The 21,512-nt window shown below is 43.4% G+C and overlaps 1 protein-coding gene across 3 annotated transcripts in view; it reads left to right on the forward strand.

The window, feature by feature from the left end:
• Window positions 1-21,512, forward strand: part of LOC126953872 (N-acetyllactosaminide beta-1,6-N-acetylglucosaminyl-transferase) — a 109,426-nt gene that overhangs the window by 19,609 nt on the left and 68,305 nt on the right. Inside the window, exon 1 of one of the 3 annotated variants that reach the window (XM_050789594.1) lies at window positions 4,682-16,597. The exons of the other annotated variants lie outside the window; for them this stretch is intronic. Within the exon in view, the coding sequence (XP_050645551.1) occupies window positions 15,679-16,597 (919 nt within the window). The 5' untranslated portion in view covers window positions 4,682-15,678. Of the gene's footprint in view, window positions 1-4,681; window positions 16,598-21,512 lie in introns of those variants that run through there. 3 annotated transcript variants of the gene reach the window in all.

The raw sequence follows: 21,512 nt of genomic DNA on the forward strand, positions 1-21,512 counted from the left end.
ATCTTTATGACAGAATGATTTATATTCCTTTGGGTCTAAGAGATTGCTGGGTCAAATTCCTGTATGTTTTAGTTCAGGTCTAAAAAAGTAAAATCATTAATTAAGGGAATTTAGCAGAGTTATTTTGGCCCTGAGAGGATGTGATTTAAAATATTCAGAAAATGTAGTTGAAGTAGTTGATTTGGCAGGTAATTGTGTAATTGCAGGGAATTCAAGGGACTCTGAATTCAATTCAGGGAATTCAAACAGACCTCTTTGCCTTTGAGCCAGTTTTCCCCCTAGGCTTTTCTTGGCCTGCAAAAATCCTGGTTGTCTTTGAGGATCCAGTTGAGTTGCTCTTGCTCCTGAATCATTGACAAGCCCCTACTCCCAGGCAGAGCAGTTTGTTCTTTGTGCCCCAAGTACTTTTTGTTGTCACTTTTGTTAGGGTTTGCGGTTTCATCATCTGTTGCTGCTGCCAGAAAGCAAAGTCTTGGAGAGTAGGGAGCTTTATATCTTTGTGAGCCTCAACCCACACAAAGCTTGGTGTCAGATTGAATTCAAATTCACCTTATGTTGCTAGTATGAAATAAATTGTGTTGTTGCTTTCATACAAATACAGCAGTTTTCTGCTAATAAGACCTGCAATGTGAAATTAAAAAAGAAAAAAAAAATAGGTTTCTACCGTCCAAGTCACTGACAGAATCTACAACAGATTGACAGAGTTACAGCTGTTTCCAGCCCCAGTTTTAGACACCATACAGCCTTTCTAGAAGGCTTGCCAGTCATCATCATCCCTTAAGATCTTACAATGCCAGGCACTAAACTGATGGCCTTTTCGGGACTACAGGAACACACCACCACACCCAGCTAATTTGTTTGTATTTTTAGTAGACAGGGTTTTGTCATGTTGTTCAGGTTGGTCTTGAACTCCTTATCTCAAATGATCCGCCTGCCTCAGCCTCCCAAAGTTCTGGGATTACAGGTGTGAACCACTGCGCCCAGCCTCCTATGTTAATTCTATACTTAACATTTTAAGGAACTGCTAAACTGTTTTCCAACGGGTTGCAACATCTTGCATGCCCACCTGCAGTGTATGAGGGTTCCAATTTTCTCACATCCTTGCCAATACTTGTTATTGTCTATCTTTTTTAGTTTAGCCCTTCTAGTGAGTGTGAAGTGGTATCCTCTTATAGTTCTGATTAGCATGTCCCTAATTAACAACGATGTTGGACATCATGTACTTGTTGGCCTTTGATATATTTTCTTAGAAGAGGACCAAGTGCCCTTTGGACATTATTTCTTTGAATTAAGATTGTTGCAATCGCTGAGGACACTGGGATATGGAGTTTGTATTACTTGCCCAAGGACACCCAGCTAGTAAGTGTCAGTGTCAAGATGATTACATTTGAATTTTAAATGGGGTCTATTAGGAGATGAAATTGTCTGACATTGAATTAAGGACACACTATATGGACAAAATGTTAGTTTAGGTCTGTAACTCCTAAATCCTATGACCAAGAAAATAGCTAAGACTCATTTAAAAAATAAATAAATGGGCCGGGCCTGGTGGCTCACGCCTGTAATCCCAGAACTTTGGGAGGCTGAGGTGGGCGGATCACCTGAGGTCAGGAGATCGAGACCAACCTGGTGAAAGCCAATCGAGCCAATATGGTGAAACCCCATCTCTAGTAAAAATACAAAAATTAGCCAGGCGTGGTGGTGTACGCCTGTAATCCCAGCTACTTGGGAGGCTGAGGCAGGAGAATTGCGGGAACCCAGGAGGCAGAGGTTGCAGTGAGCCGAGATCACGTCACTGCATTCCAGCCTGGGCGACAGCAAAACTCCATCTCATAAAATAAAATAAGCCGGGCATGGTGGCTCAGCCCTGTAATCCCAACACTTTGGAAGGCCAAGTCAGGTGGATCACGAGGTCAGGAGTTCAAGACCAGTCTGACTAACTTGGTGAAACCCCATCTCTACTAAAAATGCAAAAAAAATTAGCCGGGTGTGGTGGCAGGCTCCTATAATCCCAACTACTCAGGAGGCTGAGGTAGAGAATTGCTTGAACCTGGGAGGCAGAGGTTGCAGTGAACTGAGATCACCCCACTGCACTCCAGCCTGGGTGACAGAGTGAGACTCCATCTCATAAATAAATAAAATAAAATAAAATAAAACATTAAATCAATTAATTAATGGGGCCGGGCGCAGTGGCTCACGCCTGTAATCCAGCATTTTGGGAGGTGGAGGCGGGCAGATCACCTGAGGTCAGGAGTTCGAGAGCAGTCTGGCCAACATGGTGAAACCCCGTCTCCACTAAAAATACAAAAAAATTAGCCAGGTGTGGTGGTGGGCGCCTGTAATCCCAGCTACTTGGGAGGCTGAGGCAGGAGAATCACTGGAAACTGGGAGGCATGGGTTGCAGTGAGCTGAGATTGCACCACTGAACCCCAGCCTGGGCGACAGAGCAAAAACTGTCTCTAAATAAATAAATAAATAAATAAATAAATAAATAAATAAATGGGATGGTCAGAGAGCTGCTGGGAAAATAAATAAACAAATAAACAAAGCAATTTAATCCTAATATGTAGTTACTGTGATTCGATTCCTTTTCTGCGATTTTATGTAAACAATCATCCCTCTTTTTAAGAATCAAGTGGGTACAGCTCCCTCCTTTCTAATAAAACTGTATCTTGTGTTTCTAGTCTATGTCCTTTTCCTCTCAGCTCTTGCACGATGAGCTGAAGGGTTTGTGCTGAAGTCCTAGTTGGTGCTTTTTGCTTTTACTTTTTTGGCTTTTTTCCATTTTGCAAGAGCTGTCCCTTGGCTGTGGTCTCCATTTTTGTGGGTGCTCATTGGTCTCTGCTATGTACATTTGACCACCTAGAAACTTAAGAGTTTTGTTTAAATCCACATCAAGCCGGCTCACTCCAAACTTCCTTAGTGATTTTTGCTGCTTTAAATACTACCTTTTGTGTTCCTGAGCTTGACAAATTTAGGAGTGTCTGACAGGGTTTCATGTTCTTTTGTTTTTACCTTGAAGGATTCATAAATGTGTCTCTTTCTAGTTTTCTCCTTATTAGGAATAAAGTGAACTTCAAATTCCTGTGATCGTTGCAATCCTAACCTCTTTCGTGCCTTGGTGAAAAATCATAACAGTTTTCATGAAGGGTAAATCAGTCACCCTTGTAGAATTTTCCATTCAAATACTGAGCCATGCGAAGCTGTTTTTAGCTGTTCTCGTGACTTTCCCGAGTTTAGTCCTGGTCTGGGAGACTCAAGTGTCTTCAGGCAAAAGCCAGCAGTGGAGTAGGGTGTAAGGCTTCCTTGCTTTTCAGCTCCCAAGCAGTACAAGGGATGGTTAAGATGGCAGGGGAAATGAAATGAAAGAAAAGGCAAGGTTAAGGAATGAAATCAGTTACAATGATAGGTCACTGTTGACAAGATGTGGGGCCTGAAAGTAGAAACTTGGAGTTGTTCCAGAGGTTTCAGGGTCTAGTTCCAAGGGCAGCTAGAAATGACTTGATCTTTTCCCCGTGTGTAATTTTTTCCCAATGTGTGTTTTTAGCTTCTTAAACTGATTTCTGTAAGGCAGCCTCTTTTGCTGTTCTTTATGCCTCACTGCTGAGCTTCCCTGCCATGTCTGTGCATGCTGACGTGCTGGGACTGGGTTACAGACAGGCTACACTTTGGTCTCAGCAGCATATATGGCAGGCAAAACCCAGGGCAGTTGAAACCTTTTGGCCAGATACCTCTGGCTGAGAGCAGCTGTGTCCATTCTAACCGCAGGTGTCAGACAAATGCAGCTGACCAATGAACAATGTGGGGGTTAGGCCCACTGAACCCCTGTGTAGCCAAAAACCTATGTATAGCTTTTGATTCCCCAAAAACTTAACTACTAAAAACCTACTGTTGGCTGGGCACATTGGCTGATGCCTGTAATCCTAGCACTTTGGGTGGCTGAGGCGGACGGATCACGAGGTCAGGAGTTCGAGAACAGCCTGTCCAATATGGTGAAACCTCATCTCTACTATAATATAAAAAAATTAGCCGGGCATGGTGGTGTGCATTTGTAGTCCCAGCCACTTGGGAGGCTGAGGCAGGAGAATTGCTTGAACCTGGGAGGCAGAAGTTGCAGTGAGCCGAGATCATGCCACTGCACTCCAGTCTGGGCGACAGAGTGAGACTCCATCTCAAAAAAAAAAAAAAAAAAAAAAAAAAAAAAAAAACACAAAAAAACCCTGCTGTTGACCGGAAGCTTTACCAGTAACAATTATATACTGTGTTATTACAATAAAGTAAGCAATTGTAAATAAATATTTGCCAAGGGTCAACTTTAATTGCTTTCAATATGTGTCATCGTTGAAAAGCACTTCCTTACTGAATAACTCATCCCACGTTAAACACTAGATTTCAAAATATCAGAAAGGCAGTTTCCATTTGGTCATAAAAGGCAGGGAAGAGCCATATCTGTTAATAGAGTATCGATCTTTAGGTGGAATCACATTTTAATAAATATCCTATGTTAATTTTGTTGAGTCAGACAATTTCTATCAATCAGACAACCTAGGCAACTCTAACACTGGCACCGTTTTGTTGATGGGAATGTAAATGTTTTCTAAAGAGGAAATTCTTTTTTTTTTTGAGACGGAGTCTCTCTGTGTCACCCAGGCTGGAGTGCAGTGGTGCGATCTCGGCTCACTGCAAGCTCTGCCTCACAGGTTCACGCCATTCTCCTGCCTCAGCCTCCGAGTAGCTGGGACTACAGGCGCCCGCCACCACGCCCGGCTAGTTTTTTGTATTTTTAGTAGAGACGGGGTTTCACCATGTTAGCCAGGATGGTCTCGATCTCCTGACCTCGTGATCCACCCGCCTCGGCCTCCCAAAGTGCTGGGATTACAGGCTTGAGCCACCGCGCCCGGCCCTAAAGAGGAAATTCTATAGGACAAATATTTTATCAAAGAGAGAGCAGAGAGACTAACACTGATGCTTTATTTGGTTAACTCATCTGAACTTCACAGAAAACCTCTGAGGAACATGGTTATTATCTCCAATTTGCAGATGAGGAAGCTGAGGCTTCAAAAGGTAAAATTACTTCATCTAAGTGTGTTTCACCCCTGATTCATGATCATTCTAATCTACATACTGCTTCTCTGAAGTTCCTGTAAGTTATGCAACTTATTTAATGAAAATATTGGCCGGGCGCGGTGGCTCATGCCTGTAATCCCAGCACTTTGGGAGGCCGAGGCGGGCAGATCACCTGAGGTCAGGAGTTTGAGACCAGCCTGGCCAATATGGTGAAACCCTGTCTATACCAAAAATACAAAAAAAATTAGCCAGGCGTGGTGGTGGGTGCCTGTAATCCCAGCTACTCAGGAGGCTGAGGCAGGAGAATCGCTTGAATCCAGGGGTTGGAGGTTGCAGTGAACCAAGATCGTGCCACTGTACTCTAGCCTGGGTGACAGAGTAAGACTCCGTCTTAAAAAAAAAAGGAAAGAAAAGAAAATACTGCTCTTTGAAGATCTATAAAATGTTGAAAGATCTCAGAGAGGTTTTCAACCTTTTATTTATTATTTATATTTTAAAGCTGGTTTTTATGAAAGTAGTATATCCTTATTTTAAAAATTTAAATAGTACACAAAAGATTAAGAAAAATAAAACATGTCCATACTTCCTCATCCTTCTCTGTATACATCCTTTTTCCAGAGATAATCAACATTAATAATATGTTGGTAATCTATGACATACCCATCCACATATAAAAATATGCTTTATGGAATCATTACACTTTTTTTTTCTTTTGTGGTTCATGATTTTATGTCCTACCTTAAGAAATTTTTGCCATCCCGAGATCACAAAGATTTCCTTCAATCTTTTATTTTAAACTAGTTCAAACTTACTATACTTACAAGAATAGTATAAGGAGCTCTCGTATACCTTTTACCCATGTTTCCCAAACCATAATATTTTGTACACTTGCCTAATCATATTCTCCCCTCTCTCTTATTCATATATTTTTCTTAAACTATTTGCAAGTTATCCCTTAAAATTTCAAAGCATATTTCCTAGCAACAAAGACACCCACCCCCACGTAACCACAGTACAACTATCAAGTGATAGTAGCATTACTATTTAATCCACAGACCCTATTCCAGTATGCATGGTTATACTCATCACGTCCTTCACAAATCTGGGATCTGATCAAGAATCTTGAGCTAAACTTGGCCATCATATCTCTCCAGTTTGGAACAATTTCTCAGTCTGTCTTTGTCTTCTAAGATCTTCTCATTTTTGAAGAGTGCAGCTCTGGTGATTTCTCATGATTAGATTTAGGTTATACCTTTTAGGCAAAGATATGGCAAAAATAATGCTGTAGAGCCTTATGATGATGATGACTTTTTATCAGTTGCCTAAGATAGTACCTGACACATTTCTTCAGTGAAAAGCTAGGAAGTGTTTTTATTTATTACTAAGTAGATATCCTATTTATCAAATAATCCTTCCCCAGTTTTGCCATTCATTGGATCTTGCCTGACTCAATTTTTACTGTGATAGTTACCAAATCATGATTTTTAAATAAAATTCATCCTTCTTCTATGTTTATTAGTTGACATTCAACTATAAGGTAGAGCCACCTCTTCTTCTGTGTGTTGGCTTATTTATTTATATCTCCAGGGAGTTAGATTTCTATTTATTCAATGGGTTATAATCCAGTACTCTTTTTACTTACTTTACTGCTCAAATTGTTCCAGACTTGGCCAGTGAAAGCCTGTTCAAGCTGGCTTGTGTGTTCTTTCAACAAGTCCCCGTGATTCTTTTTGGCAGAGATGTTCCAAGCTAATCCTGCACTTAACCTGCCCCAGTCTTGCAATCAGCCATTCTCTCCAAGAAGGAAGCCCTGGTTCTGTTGAATAGAGAATGGTATTTAGAGATCAAAATCTGGGAGGCTGAAACAGGAGGATCACTTGAGCCCAGGAGTTTGAGGCCGCAGTGAGTTAAGATCTTGCCACTGCACTCCATGCCCTCCAGCCTGGGCAACAGAATGAGACCCTCTCTCTAAAAAAAAATTGAAAGTAAATAAATGAAAGCGAACACCACAGTTCTCCTTATGTCTCAGGATTTTTCCATGAAGCGGATCTGGGCCCTGACACCAAGATGTTCCTGGGCCTCCCAGAAAGGGCACTGCAAAAGGACGCATAAAAGAGCAAGAGCTTGGGAGCCAAGCCGTTCACATTCAGGTCTCAGGTCAGCCATTGCTACCTGAGTGACTGGGGGCAAACACCAGTGACCTTCTGAGTCTAGCACCTAATGCCAGTTATCAGCGTGGTAAGTCATACTTTCCTGGTACACTGTTATTACCATCCACTCCACTTGCCAGGGCAGCCGCCTCCCACTCCTGGTATAATCTAGATATATAAAACCTTGTTTTTGTACTTTGTGTAAGTGGAAATATACAGCATGCGTTGTTTTTTCTATCTGGCTGGCTTTTGTTCAACATTATGTTTGTGAGATTCACCTTTTTTTGTTGCAGGCAGTTGTATTTCTTCTTCATTCATTCTCATTGCTGCATAGAGAGAAGAACCCATATTTGAAGAGGTTTTTTTGTTTGTTTGTTTGTTTTTTTCTGAGATGAAGTCTCGCTCTGTCGCCCAGACTGGAAGGCAGTGGCGTAATCTCAGTTCACTGCAACCTTCACCCCCTGGGTTCAAGCAATTCTCTGTCTCAGCCTCCTGAGTAGCTGGGATTATAGGCTCGTGCCACCACGCCTGCCTAACTTTTGTATTTTTAGTATAGAAGGGGTTTCACCATGTTGGACAGGCTGGTCTTGAACGCCTGACCTCGTGATCCACGTGCCTCAGCCTCACAAAGTGCTGGGATTGCAGGCGTGTGCGACTGCGCCTGGCGCGAAGACATTTTTGGTTGTCAGAGGTCGAGGGAGGGAAGCAAAAGGTGCTACTAGCATTAGTGGGTAGAGGCCAGGGGTGCCCCTCAACATCCTACAATGCACAGAGCAGCACATCCCACAACACACAGCCCTTACAACATGGCATTTTCAAGCCCAAAATGCCAATAGTGCCAAGGCTGAGAAACCCTGCTGTTGGTGGAATGCCCACCACAGTCTCCAGTTTGGCTCTATTATGAATATGGCCACAGTGAATCTTGACTTAGGTGGCTTTTGATGAATATACTGCATTTCTGTTGAGTAAATACTGGAGAATGGAATTTTGAGTCACAGGATATAGATATGCTCGACTTTAGTAAACATTGTTGGTTTTTCAACGTTGTCATACCAATTCACACTCCTCCATCAGGGCATGAGGATTCCCGTTGCTCCATATCTTCATGAATTAAGTTGGTATTTTCTGCCTTACTTCCTTTCTCTCTCTCTCAATCTCTCTCTCTCTCTTTTTGTTGAGAAAGGGTCTCGCTCTGTCACCCAGGCTGGAGTGCAGTGGCACAATCTGGGCTCACTGCAACATTCACTTCCAAGGCTCAAGCGATTCTCCTGCCTCAGTCTCCCGAGTAGCTCTCTGTCTCTTTTTAAAAATCCTTTTCTTACACCCTTTTCGAATTCAGCTTATGCCCACTACTCAATGCAGCAGTGTTTATTGTTAAATAATTCTGTTCTGTATTTTGTAAAATATGGATTGTGCCTAGATGTGGTTGCTGTGTGTAGTAATTAGAGATGGCGTTTGGGAGATGACTTGTAACCAGGGCTTCTCTCATTTAAAGATAAGCACCAGCTGTTTGTGTATTCATTTTCTCCCACTACTGCCACCAATTAGTTTTCCATAGTAAATTTTGCTGTAGTGGTTAGATTATCCATCATTTGAGTTCATGTTTACAAAGTATTTCCAAATTGTACAGTACTGTTTACCCCATTTTTTGTTTGTTTGTTTGAGATGGAGTTTTGCTCTTGTTGCCTAGGCTGGGGTGCAGTGGCACAATCTGGGCTCTTCCTCCCGGGTTTTCCTGTCTCAGCCTCTCGAGTATCTGGGATTACAGGCGCCCACCACCATGCCTGGCTAATTTTTGTATTTTTAGTAGACATGGGGTTTCGCTGTGTAAGCCAGGCTGGTCTTGAACTCCTGACCTCAGGTGATCCACCTGCCTTGGCCTACCGAAATGCTGGGATTACAGCCATGAGCCACCACGTCCGGCCTAACATTTTTTTTTTTCCTTACAATATATTAGTTACAGGGAAAGTAGAGATGGGGTCATTGAGGAAAAAAAAAGTCAAATAATTTTGGTCTCTGGTCCCTTGACTCCCAAACTTTGGTCCTAGGATGAGTACTTTCAGCTTTATCTGGGACCAAAATGCAAATTATTATTATTATTGAGACAGGATCTTGCTTTGTCACCCAGGCTAGAGTGCGGTGGCACCATCATGCCTTACTGCAGCCTTGATCTGCCAAATTCAAGTGATCTTCCCACCTCAGCCTCCCAGGTAGGTGGCATGCACCACTGTGCCTGGCTTTTTAATGGTTTTGTAAAGACAAGGTCTCACTATGTTGCTCAGGCTGGTCCCAAACTCCTGAGCTCAAGTAATCCTCTCTCTCGGCCTCCCGAAAGTGCTGGGATTATAGGTGTGAGCCACCACACTTGTCAGAAATGTAAATTATTAAACTCACCTGGAACCTACTGAACTCTTAGGGCCCTGTAACCTGTATTTCTACAGCTTCTCCAGGTGATGAGATGTAAAAGTAAAGTTTGCAATCCACTGATCAGTACTATCCTTATCCTCAAGCTACAGACACACCCAATATGGCTGACAGTTGTGGAGACCAATGTTTTGGTAACACAATTAATGAGTCAGTCACCCTCCCAGTGTTAAACAATTTCCACAAGTAAATTCAGTGGTAAGTCTTGTCTTGAGGTGTTCATTGGCCATGACCTATTTTTGGCAACTTATTTTTCATTTTCCAAGGCCCCAAATGTCAGGATTTTCATATTTCCAATTGCTAGATGTATGCTAATAGAAGACTGCCCCTAGCCACATGTGCCTTAACATTTGCCTATTTAAATACGTTGTATACAGTCTTTTGCAGGTATTTGCTTGGCATCATTCAGCATCCAGGAAGTGTTTCCATGGTAACTTTGCTGTATCAAAATCAGGTGCAGATTACACCAGCTCACACAGATGGCAAGATCACCTCTGGACTTGCCACCTGGGTCTTTAAAATTCTGCATGTTAAACTTCTTTCCCGCCTCTGAGATGATAATTTATCTTTTTATTTTTAAATTATTATTATTATTTATTAGTATTATTTTTTGAGATGGAGTCTTGCTCTGTTGCCCAGGCTGGAGTGCAATGGTGCGATCTCGGCTCACAGAAACCTTCGCCTCCCAGGTTCAAGAAATTCTCTGCCTCAGCTTCCTGAGTCGCTGGGACTGCTGGTGCCCGCCACCATGCCTGACTAACTTTTGTATTTTTAGTAGAGACGGGGTTTCACCATCTTGGCCAGGCTGGTCTTGAACTCCTGACCTCATGATCCACCCGCCTTGGCCTCCCAAAGTGCTGGGATTACAGGCATGAGCCACCGCGCCTGGCTATTTTTAAATTTTTATTTTTTATTTATTCATCTTTTGAGATGCAGTTTCTCTCCTATCACCCAGACTGGAGTGCAGTGGCGCCATCTTGGCTCACTGCAACCTCTGTCTCCCAGGTTCAAGCAATTCTCCTGCCTCAGCCTTCCGAGTAGCTGGGATTACAGGTGCCCGCCACCAAGCCCGGCTAATTTTTGTATTTTTAGTAGAGATGGGGGTTCCACCATGTCGGCCAGGCTGGTTTCAAACTCCTGACCTCAGGTGATCCACCCGTCTCGGCCTCCCAAAGTGCTGGGATTACAGGCGTGAGCTACTGCACCTTGCCCGAGATGAGAATTTAAAATAATGCTTTGGGTTCTGTGATCTAGACAACAACTTCTTTTGTTGCTAATTAGATGAATGGTATAGAAAGTAAAATGATTGGGCCTCCAGAGAAGCAGGATTTTCCTCAGGGAATCCAGTTGGAGAATGTCTTTGTTACGGGAGGATTGTTGTTTTAGTTAAAGATGTGCTTTGGAAATGTCTTCTTTCTTCACGTTAGTATCATGATCATTATTGTGTAAAAAAAAAAAAAAAATTTACGGCCAGGCACGGTGGCTCACCCCTGTAATCCCAACACTTTGGGAGGCCGAGGCGGGCGGATCACAAGGTCAAGAGACCGAGACCATCCTGGCCAACATGGTGAAACCCCGTCTCTACTAAAAATACAAAAATTAGCTGGGCGTGGTGGCATGCACCTGTAGTTCCAGCTACTAGGGAGGCTGAGGCAGGAGAATTGCTTGAATCCGGGAGGCAGAGGTTACTGTGAGCCGAGATCATGCCACTGCACTCCAGCCTGCCAATAAAGCAAGACTCCATCTCAAAAAAAAAAAAAAAAAAAAAAAAAATGTATAAACCACCTGGCCACCCAGAACAGAATTACAGTCAGCACTCTGTTTCCTCAGGTCCTGAATCCTTAGATTCAACCATCCTCAGCACTGTTTCCCCAGGTCCTAAATCCTTGGATTCACCCAACCTCAGCATTGTTTTCCCAGGTCCTGAATCCTTGGATTCAACCTTGGGCGGGGAAAAGAATGGTTGCTTCTCTACTGAACATGTACAGGCTTTTTACAGGCTTTTTTTTTTTTCTCTTGGCATTATTCCCTAAGGAATATAGCATAACAACTGTTTACACAGCATTTACATTGTATTCGGTATTATAAGTAATTTAGAGATGATTTAAAGTACCAGAAAGGCTGTGAATAGGTTATATGCAAATACTACATCATGTTATATCAGGGACTTATACATCTGTGGACTTTGGTATCCTCAGAGGTCCTCCAAGGGATGACTGTACTTAACAGGTTGTCCAAAATGAATTGGACTGCCAGCATTCTCTACTTTTCCATGTCTTACTCTTAGGTTGGGGAAAAAACAAATCCCTGTATTTTAAAATTAAGAATGAATCCCTGAGTCATTTGACTTTCTTCAATAACAAAGCAAACCACATAAAAATACCCTTCCAAGGAAAGCCATCAGAATGGATACAATCTCAGCCCATTTACCTAACCTTTCTGCCAGTGCAGCTGAGCCTCTCGACACGACTTTAACAAACTCTCTCAGAGCCAGTCTTCTCAGTGCCATCTTTGCTTTCATTTAACTTTACATGTCTAGTGTTGCTGCTTAAACCTGTGTCCCCTCAAGTCCTTTCCCAACTAAAGGATGGTGGTTATTTGACAATAGACAAACAAGTCTGAGAACAATTATGAGGGTGTAATGAAGTTTGCATTCGTACATGTAATTAAATAGAGGAAAGATGCATGAGCGAATGCGGACACAATCCTCCTCCAGCTGGCACGCCTTGCCTGGAGGTGCTCCTCTGGCAAGGAGATGAAGTCCCAGATTTTTAGTGCATTATGCAAGGTTGTTTCCACCTCCCTCACTGGTTGACTTAACCTGGCAGGTAGCAAACTCTTAGTTTTGTCTGCCTCCAACTCAGCTTTCCCCAGGTCTTTCGCACCTTGACCTTCAGATGGGAAGCCAAGAGGTGCTGAGCACATGGAGGAGGCAATCTTTCCCCCCTTTGATTATGATTATTTTAATTCATTGAGATTCTAAGTCCTCTGTCATTTCAAAGAAAGGATACTGTCTTCACTTTGGAGCTATGTTCTACATATCATCCTAAGTGATCTACAATCATTAAATACGCCGGGCATGGTGGCTCATGCCTGTAATCCCAGCACTTTGGGAGGCCAAGGTGGGTGGATCGCTTGAGCCCAAGAGTTCAAGACCAGCTTGGCCAACATGGCGAAATCCCATCTCTTTTAAATACAAAAATTAGCTGGGCGTGGTGGCACATGCCTGTAATCCCAGCTACTTGTGAGGCTGAGGCAGGAGGATTGCTTGAGCCCAGGAGGTCAAGGCTGCAGTGAGACGTGATGGCGCCACTGCACTGCAGCCTGGGTGACAGAGTCAGACACTGCCTCAAAGGAAGAAAAAGCAAACATACCTCAAATTATGTCTGCAAAATAAAAGACTTCTGAATGGAACACAGAGAAAGCCTCTAAGATGGCCCCAGGGGAGTGTTAACATGTCTAGCCTGATTAATTGGCTAGTTTGGAAATAACTGTATCCAAAGTGAGTGACAAGGCATGGCTGGCTAGTGTCAACTTTGTCCTCAGCTATAGTTAAAGCAGGCTGGGAGGACTGACTTGTTCGGTCTCAGTAGCAAAAAAGTGCATGGTGTCTGGATAAGCAGGTTGTACAGCCTATTAGAAAAGAAAGGTAACAGGTAACAGTCTTCCTCTAATATGATAAGTTATTTTTTTTAAAGTTCTCCTGTCAAGATTTTTTAATACCGGAATCTGAGAGTGGAGAAAATTGGGCCAAGGACAGACAAAAGAGCTGGGAGGAAAATCGACTGTATTTTTCAACACACAAACAATGCCATTTGAAGTACTGGATTGAGTACAGAAGTATCATGAACATTCCTAATTTGGTTAGTGTCTATATTTCTTAATATAGTAATACTATTAATATCTGTCTCCTAAGTTTGTATAAATCCAAACCCCCATTTATTGGCCAGTTGGAAACAATAATGTAAACAGACTCTGTTGCCCAAATTAAGTTATGTGCACTGAATGCTTTGTCAAACTGTAACTATTTTAATATTCATTCTAGCCACAAGTCTTTGCCAAACAAGATCGCTCTTTTGTTTAGGAGTAGAATACACAATAACCTAATATTTAAAAGTATTATTCAGAAGAAGAACAGCTTGGGATTGAATTTTTCTTTATCATAAATTTTAGATCATTCTCTTTGCTCTACTCCGTAGAAGACACTAAGAATTAGATGGATCTGCTTCCTCATTTTATTGTTTTCTACTTGATCTAAAAATCCAGAGGTGGGTTATATAGAGAGTTTATTCAGGAGACTTTGGTAAGGGAGGGAGAAAAATAATGTACAAGCTGGAAACTCATGAAAAATGTAAACAATGAGAGCTAGAAGAATGGAAGCGACAGTGTGCTCAGGAAATGATGTGTCATTCTGTCGGAGTTCAGGGTGCCCTGAATCCCATGAGAGTAGCACTGGCTTTCCTGCCCATTGTGAAGGCAAGGAATCCGTGTGTTGTCCTATCAATTCCATTCATGGCAGGGTAGAGAATTTTCAAATGGAAGAAAATGTGCATTAAAGGACATTCTTTCTTCGTGGGGTGGGGTAGTGAAGGTGTTGGGGTTGAGGCACTGAGTTGTTTAGGTCAGGTAAACAGTGAGGGGAAATGGGCAGGCAGTCAATGGTTAAGTTGGTGTTTTGCAAGCCATTTCAAGAGGATACCACATAAAATGCATTCATCTACATTTCATTAAAAATTAGTTGGTGGGAAAGTGGAAAGCTGAAGGCAAGAACCTTCCAAGTAAAACAGCTTGATACTTACTCCTTGGCCAGAACGCCACTATATTTACAAATAGGGGATAACAACATTCACTTCCTAGGGGGTCCATAAGCTTAACTGGGCAGGCATATGACACTTCTGAGCATTCAATGTCATGATGGATTTTTAGGTCAAGTAGAAAACAAGAAAATGAGAAAGCGGATCAATCTAATTCTTAGTGCCTTCTATGGAGTAGAGCAAAGAGAATGATCTAAAATTTATGATAAAGAAAAATCCAGTCCCAAGCTGTTCTTCCGAATAATGCTTTTAAATATTAGGTTGTTGCGTATTCTACTCCTAAAGAAAAATGATGCTCCCCTGTCTGAGCATCATTTATGACCAAGATTGAAATGATTTCCCATGAAGTTCTAAGGTCTCATCTAACTCAGTGGATGTAGCTCACGACTTGTTCGTTTGACCCCAGTATTCTAATACAAACACCACAGCCGATGCTGGAAGTGAGAGGAGAGGGGTTCGTTTCAGTGTGGAGCCCAAGCAATTTCAGACCCCCTGGGACAGGAACTCCTCCTCCAGTAAGCTCTTGTTTTGAAAAACAGTGGGGTGGGGCAAAAAAGCATTACAATGGAGCTGGGGTGGATGAGGCTTTCTTCTATTTGAGATGTCGCTTGTGTCAGGTTTCATGAAACAGCGCATTGGAAAACAGAAGCTATTTTCTATCCCGTGGGTTGCGCTGGAAGAGCCGAGAGGCCAGGCTGTGGATCCTTGCCACGAACAACAAGAGAGGGCAAGTCCAGCCGCCTGCTAGGGGACTAGCAGGAAGCAGCACGCCTGCCAGAGCTCATCACTTCAACTCTGGCTTTCACTGCGCTCATTCCCTGAATGGCAATAACCAGGGGGCGGGAGTGGCATGGGAAATGAAAGACAAGAGATCTGGGAAACTAAATCTGCCGGGGGAAAGAGAGTTACCGGAGTTTTAGCCAAACAGCTAGCAGATGCAAACGGGGAGGCAGAGGGAGGAGGGAAGGCTGGGCTTCAGCAACCTGCCACGGGGATTTAAACAAAGGAGGTTTGAGAGAGAGGCGGGATCTGGCTGTAATATCGGCACGGGGACAGAGACAGCAGCTGGACTCGCGGGATGAAGCGGAATCAATTCCCAGCGTCTGCAACAGGGCAGGAGTGACTGGAGTATGTCCCAAAATAAGAACTCAGGGAAACGAGTGAGTTTGGAACAAAGACTTACAGATTGTGACGGTCTCGGACATTTCACCCTTCTTTGAGGCATGCCTTTATCAATGCGTTACCTCTTTGTAATTTCTGTCTCTAGTGTAATTATTTTTATCGTCTTCTCTGTGTTCAATTTTGGGGGAGATCAAAGCTTCCAGAGGCTAAATATCTCAGACCCTTTGATGCTGACTCAAGTTTGCACATCTTTTATCAATGGAAAAACACGCTTCCTGTGGAAAAACAAACTAATGATCCATGAGAAGTCTTCTTGCAAGGAATACTTGACCCAGAGCCACTACATCACAGCCCCTTTATCTAAGGAAGAAGATGACTTTCCCTTGGCGTATATAATGGTCATCCATCATCACTTTGACACCTTTGCAAGGCTCTTCAGGGCTATTTACATGCCCCAAAATATCTACTGTATTCATGTGGATGAAAAAGCAACAACCGAATTTAAAGATGCGGTGGAGCAACTATTGAGCTGCTTCCCAAACGCTTTTCTGGCTTCCAAGATGGAACCGGTTGTCTATGGTGGGATCTCCAGGCTCCAGGCTGACCTGAACTGCATCAAAGATCTTTCTGCCTTGGAGGTCTCATGGAAGTACGTTATCAACACCTGTGGGCAAGACTTCCCCCTGAAAACCAACAAGGAAATAGTTCAGTATCTGAAAGGATTTAAAGGTAAAAATATCACCCCAGGGGTGCTGCCCCCAGCTCATGCAATTGGACGGACTAAATATGTCCACCAAGAGCACCTGGGCAAAGAGCTTTCATATGTGATAAGAACAACAGCGTTGAAACCACCTCCCCCCCATAATCTCACGATTTACTTTGGCTCTGCCTATGTGGCTCTGTCAAGAGAGTTTGCCAACTTTGTTCTGCATGACCCACGGGCTGTTGCTTTGCTCCAGTGGTCCAAGGACACTTTCAGTCCTGATGAGCATTTCTGGGTGACACTCAATAGGATTCCAGGTACGTACAACTCGGTATTTCACGAAAAGAAATGTGTCATATTTGAAAGGTCTTTAGAATAACCAGCCACTTTTTATTAGGAAGTAGAAGATGAAAACCGGAATGAATATATGTAGTTCTCACTCTAGTCCTTTCTAAATGCAGAAGATGTTCTTTTTTTTTTTTTTTCTTTTTTTGAGACAGGGTCTCGCTCTGTGGCCCAGGCTGGAGTGCAGGTGCGCCATCACAGCTCACTGAAGCCTGGACCTCCTAGTCTCAAGTAATCCTCCCACCTCAGCCTCCTGAGTAGCTAGGACTACAAGTGCACACCACCACGCTAGGCTAATTTTTTAAGAAATTTTTGTGGAGACAGGGTCTCGTTATGTTGCCCAGGCTGGTCTCCAACTCCACAGCTCAAGCTATCCTCCCCGCCTTGGCCTCCCAAAGTGCTGGGTTTATAGGCAGAAGCCACCATGCCTGGCCCAGAATGATGTTCTTTATGTGATAATTCACATGTTCTAGCACTACTAAGTAATACCTTTCCATGGTATCACTCTGTGGTCCGTTAAGTTCTTTTGCACACATCATTGTATTACATCTTTACCACAATAGCTATTAGTCCACACTGCTGTTCTTTCTTTCCCCTAAATTTGTCAAGCTTGCTCTTACCCCAGGATCTTTGCCTTGGCCACCCTCCTGCTTACTCCAGGCCTCCACAGCCTCCTCCCCCTTAGCCAGATCTCAGCTTTCAGGTGTCAGCAATGCTGATACTCCCCCTCATTGACCAGCACACCACCCTGCTTTTCCTTTAAAGAGTTTTTCCGCCGTGCGGAATTAGGATATTTACCTATTTGCATGGGTTTGTTCTAGGTCTTCTCTCCATTTGTTCCATGAAGCCAGGGTTATTTTCTATCTCATTAACTGCTCCTCAGTGCTTAGAACAGAGAGTAAATGCTCAATAAGTATATACGAGATGAATAAATGAGTGAGTGAGTGAATGAATGGTAAAGCATGAGGCTTTACTATGGCACCAGAGCTGTCTCCCTAAGACACTGTTCAGCTGAGAAATATTTGGACTCATGCATGTGCCATTTTATATGTGTAGCATTTTTAAAAATACATTTTATTTCAGATAAAATAATGAGATTCTAGGAGAAACTCTTGGCTTTCTCATCCGAATTTTCCTATCTTTACTAATTTACCAGACCGATTGTTTTTTAAAGTGTATAAAACATGATAGGATTTCTTCTGAAGGAAACAACGTGCTTTGGACTCAATGAAAAATACAAAATGGATCTCTGATGAACTAGACAGCATTATTATAGCAAGAGAAAAGCAATCATTGTTCTGGCTGTTGGGGGGTTGCCAACTTGGAAAGGCTGGTAGGTGCTCTCAGGCTGCAGGGCAGGGCCTGCTGGGCAATAAACACGCCAGCATTCTCTGGAAAATACCATGGCTGGTGTCTGAATCCCAGAGTGGCTTGTCTGGTGAAGGGGGCTCACTTGTACGCTGCGCACACTCTTTCCGCACCTGCCCCTCCCTGGGTTCATCCTCTCTTCGCTCTTGATCTGTTGTTTCTACCATTTGCATATCATTGAGGAGAATTAGGTACTTAGGAGCTGATTTTCATATTTAAATATTCCCTTTCTATTTTCATTCTTCCTTTAAAATTCATAAAAATTGGGTCCCAGTCAAGTGGTTCCATAAGTATTGTGCTGAGATGAGGGCATTTCGTAAGTTAACAAAAGTCTGAACTGTTGCTTTTTTTTTTTTTAAGAAAAACATGGGTTTTGGTTTCTAATAAATGTAAATATTTGTGGTTACTTTGCCAGAAGCCTGGTCAGTTTTATCAATGTCAAATAATATAAGAAAATCAAGGGAAAAAGAATTCCCCTTTTTTCCTTACCCCTTTCTGATCTCTTGGGAGACCAAAAGAATGATATCTGGATAGGTATAGGAGAGAATGCTATCTAGATGGGTAGAGGAGAGAATGACATCTAGATAGGTAGAGGAGAGAATGGTATCTAGATGGGTATAGGAGAGAACACCTTGTTTGCTGTAGGTTTATGCCATGGCATGCTGGCTTCTGCCTTCTCACTGCAACAGTATGACCCCATGTAAATCACAGAACCTCATGGGACCTCAAATCTCTCCAGCTACAAAATGGGGAACCCAGGTAGAAAGACCCCTTTCATTCCTACACATACCTTTCTTTGCAGAAGACACAATGTCTAGAACAATGTAAAGACCTTGCACGCTGCTACTAGGAATCTGTAGAGAAAGGCGGAAGTGCTGGTGAGCCTGGATCATGTACTGCCCACCAGCTTTGGGAAGTGCATCCCATTTCCCTTGCAGAAATCGGAGGCGAGAGCTCCTCCAGAGAGCAACTGCCTGGAGAGAAAGGCCAGTACGGCCCATGTCAGTGGTCTGTCGTGTCTGATTCTGCAAGACATGCCTTTCAGGATAACGTGCTATGTCCTGGGGCTTTGTCTCTTTCCTTTCTTAGACTCTGGGCAACATCCTGGTTCAGGGAGAAAGGATATCCTGCTTCTAGGTAGGGCCTTCACAAATTACAAGTGAATTACAGCAAACAAATCTTCAAATGCTCTAGCCAGAGCGGTGCCTCTCTCTACCTTCAAAGGCAATGGAAAATCTAATCCCACGCTCGAGTAACTCTCATGGTTTTACACTTGAGCATTCTTTGTGATTTAAGATTTGGCATGTGAATCTGGTTCTTATATAACCACACAGCCTTTAATCAATATCAGCTCTTCTGTTTTCTCTTTTTGGAGACAGAGTCTCACTCTATAGCCCAGGCTAGAGTGCAGTGGTGCGATCTCGGCTCACTGCAACCTCTGCCTCCCGGACTCAAGTGATTCTCGTGCCTCAGCCTCCTGAGTAGCTGGGATTATAGGCCTCCACCACCATACCCGTTTAATTTTTTTGTATTTTAATAGAAACGGGGTTTCACCGTGTTGCCCAGGGTAGTCTCGAGTTCCTGAGCTCAGGCGATCTGCCCACCTCAGCCTCCCAAAGTGCTGGGATTACAGGCGGGAGCCACCGCGCCAGGCCGAGCTCTTCTATTTTCAATGTCATGGTTTAAGGGGAAACATTCTTCTGTACGTACAGCGTAAACATATTTTTGCCAACGTGCACGCGCAGGCGGTGCTGTCCATTTCTTCCTCAAAGCGACCGCCTCCCTTTCTCCGAAACACCTTAAATTAAAATGTGTTAGCAAGATCCTGTGCAGGCATTTCAGGTTTCCCAAAACACCCCCAAGAGCAACATGACCAAGAAAATGATTAGTACCCTAGATTAGATAGTTTCAGAAAACAAAGTGAAAATCGGTTCGAATTGGCGAGACTGAAGAGAAGGGATATTCATAGAAGTAGCACTAAATCACAGAGCTTCACACTGCCTTTTTTTTTTCTTGGTGCCTTTCAACTGAGAGTGACTTCTCTTTTGGTTTTCAACCATTAGGCTCCCTCCACACTGTTAGAAATGGTGATGGAACAGGCCAGAAAGAGGTCCTTAGGGGCCCCAGTCTCACACTCCTCTTCAGGGGAACCCGGTAGAGTGGCTGTCCTTCTGTTCTGTGTGGCTAGTGCACAGATCGGGTGTCCAGCTGCCTCCTTTCTGGCCACATTCTCAAAGGAAATTCTCCAGGATCACAGATTTCTCCAACCCACCCTACAGAGCATCAGGCTGTGACAGCAGTAACTTCCCCTGACTTCCGGTGCGCCCTTATGTTTTGTAACATCTCTGATCTTTGTAATGATTGCTCTAAGTCACTTTAAGAAGAGCCCATGTGCTCTAGCTCTTCTGGCTATTCTTTCAGCATTTTCTTTTTTTTTCTTTCTTTTTTTTTTTTTGTTCTGAGACGGAGTTTCACACTTCCTGCCCAGGCTGGAGTTCAGTGGCGAGATCTCGGGTCACTGCAACCTCCACCTCCCTGGTTCAAGTGATTCTCCTGCCTCCTGAGTAGCTGGGATTACAGGCGTAAGCCACCACGCCTGGCTAATTTTGTATTTTTAGTAGAGACGGGGTTTCTCCATGTTGGTCAGGCTGGTCTCGAACTCCCGACCTGAGGTGATCTGCCCACCTCGGCCTCCCAAAGTGTTGGGATTATAGGTGTGAGCCACTGCGCCCGGCTCTTCCAGCATTTTCATCTGCCTACCTTCCCCAAGGCAGAGCACCTGAAGCCATTTAGATTTTTGCTTTACGCTTTGTGAAATTGTTCAGTATGTACCCAAGTGGCAGCTGGTTGATCTTCTTCACAGTCCGTTCCCATGGCTAGATTGTCTTCTTACACTTCGGCGTGGTTTTGTCTCTAAGGAGCAGAGCTACCCCACTCTGGCTTCAGTTCCCTTGTTTCCCTCACTGCACTAAGTGTGTTTTTGGAGTCTGCTCATTCATTACTCTGACCTTTCTCATGCCATGATCTTTTTCCTCCATAAGAATGTTTTCATTTGTCTCGTTTCCTTTTTCCATTTTGTATACGTTTTCTTTTTTTTTTTCAGAGCCCCTTTGTCAAATTCTCTCGACCTCAGAAGGGACCACATGATCCCATTTCCTTATTTTTTAATTCTAAAAATACCGCGTTTCCTACTTTGATTTATTTTGCTTTTTTAACTGTGACTTTTATTTATATGCGCACATTCTTTGGGAGGGTGTTAGGACTCTTTCAGCTGCAAGTGTCAGAAACTCAAGTCAAAGGAACTTAAATAAGCACCAGAAGTTACTGGGTCACATATCTGAGATGCCCAAGGGAGCTCCCAGTCAAGCTGGATCAGTGAGTGAAACTGTGTGCTCAGGACCCTTTCTTGCTAGGTCGTCTCCCTGTGGAGTGACCAACTGTCCCTGTTTGCCCAGGTCTGAGGGGCGGTCCTGGGCATGGGCCCTTGATGGGTACAGCCAGGTCGAGATGGTCCCTCTA

This window comes from Macaca thibetana, chromosome 4 (assembly GCF_024542745.1).
Source record: "Macaca thibetana thibetana isolate TM-01 chromosome 4, ASM2454274v1, whole genome shotgun sequence".
Taxonomy (NCBI): domain Eukaryota; kingdom Metazoa; phylum Chordata; class Mammalia; order Primates; family Cercopithecidae; genus Macaca; species Macaca thibetana.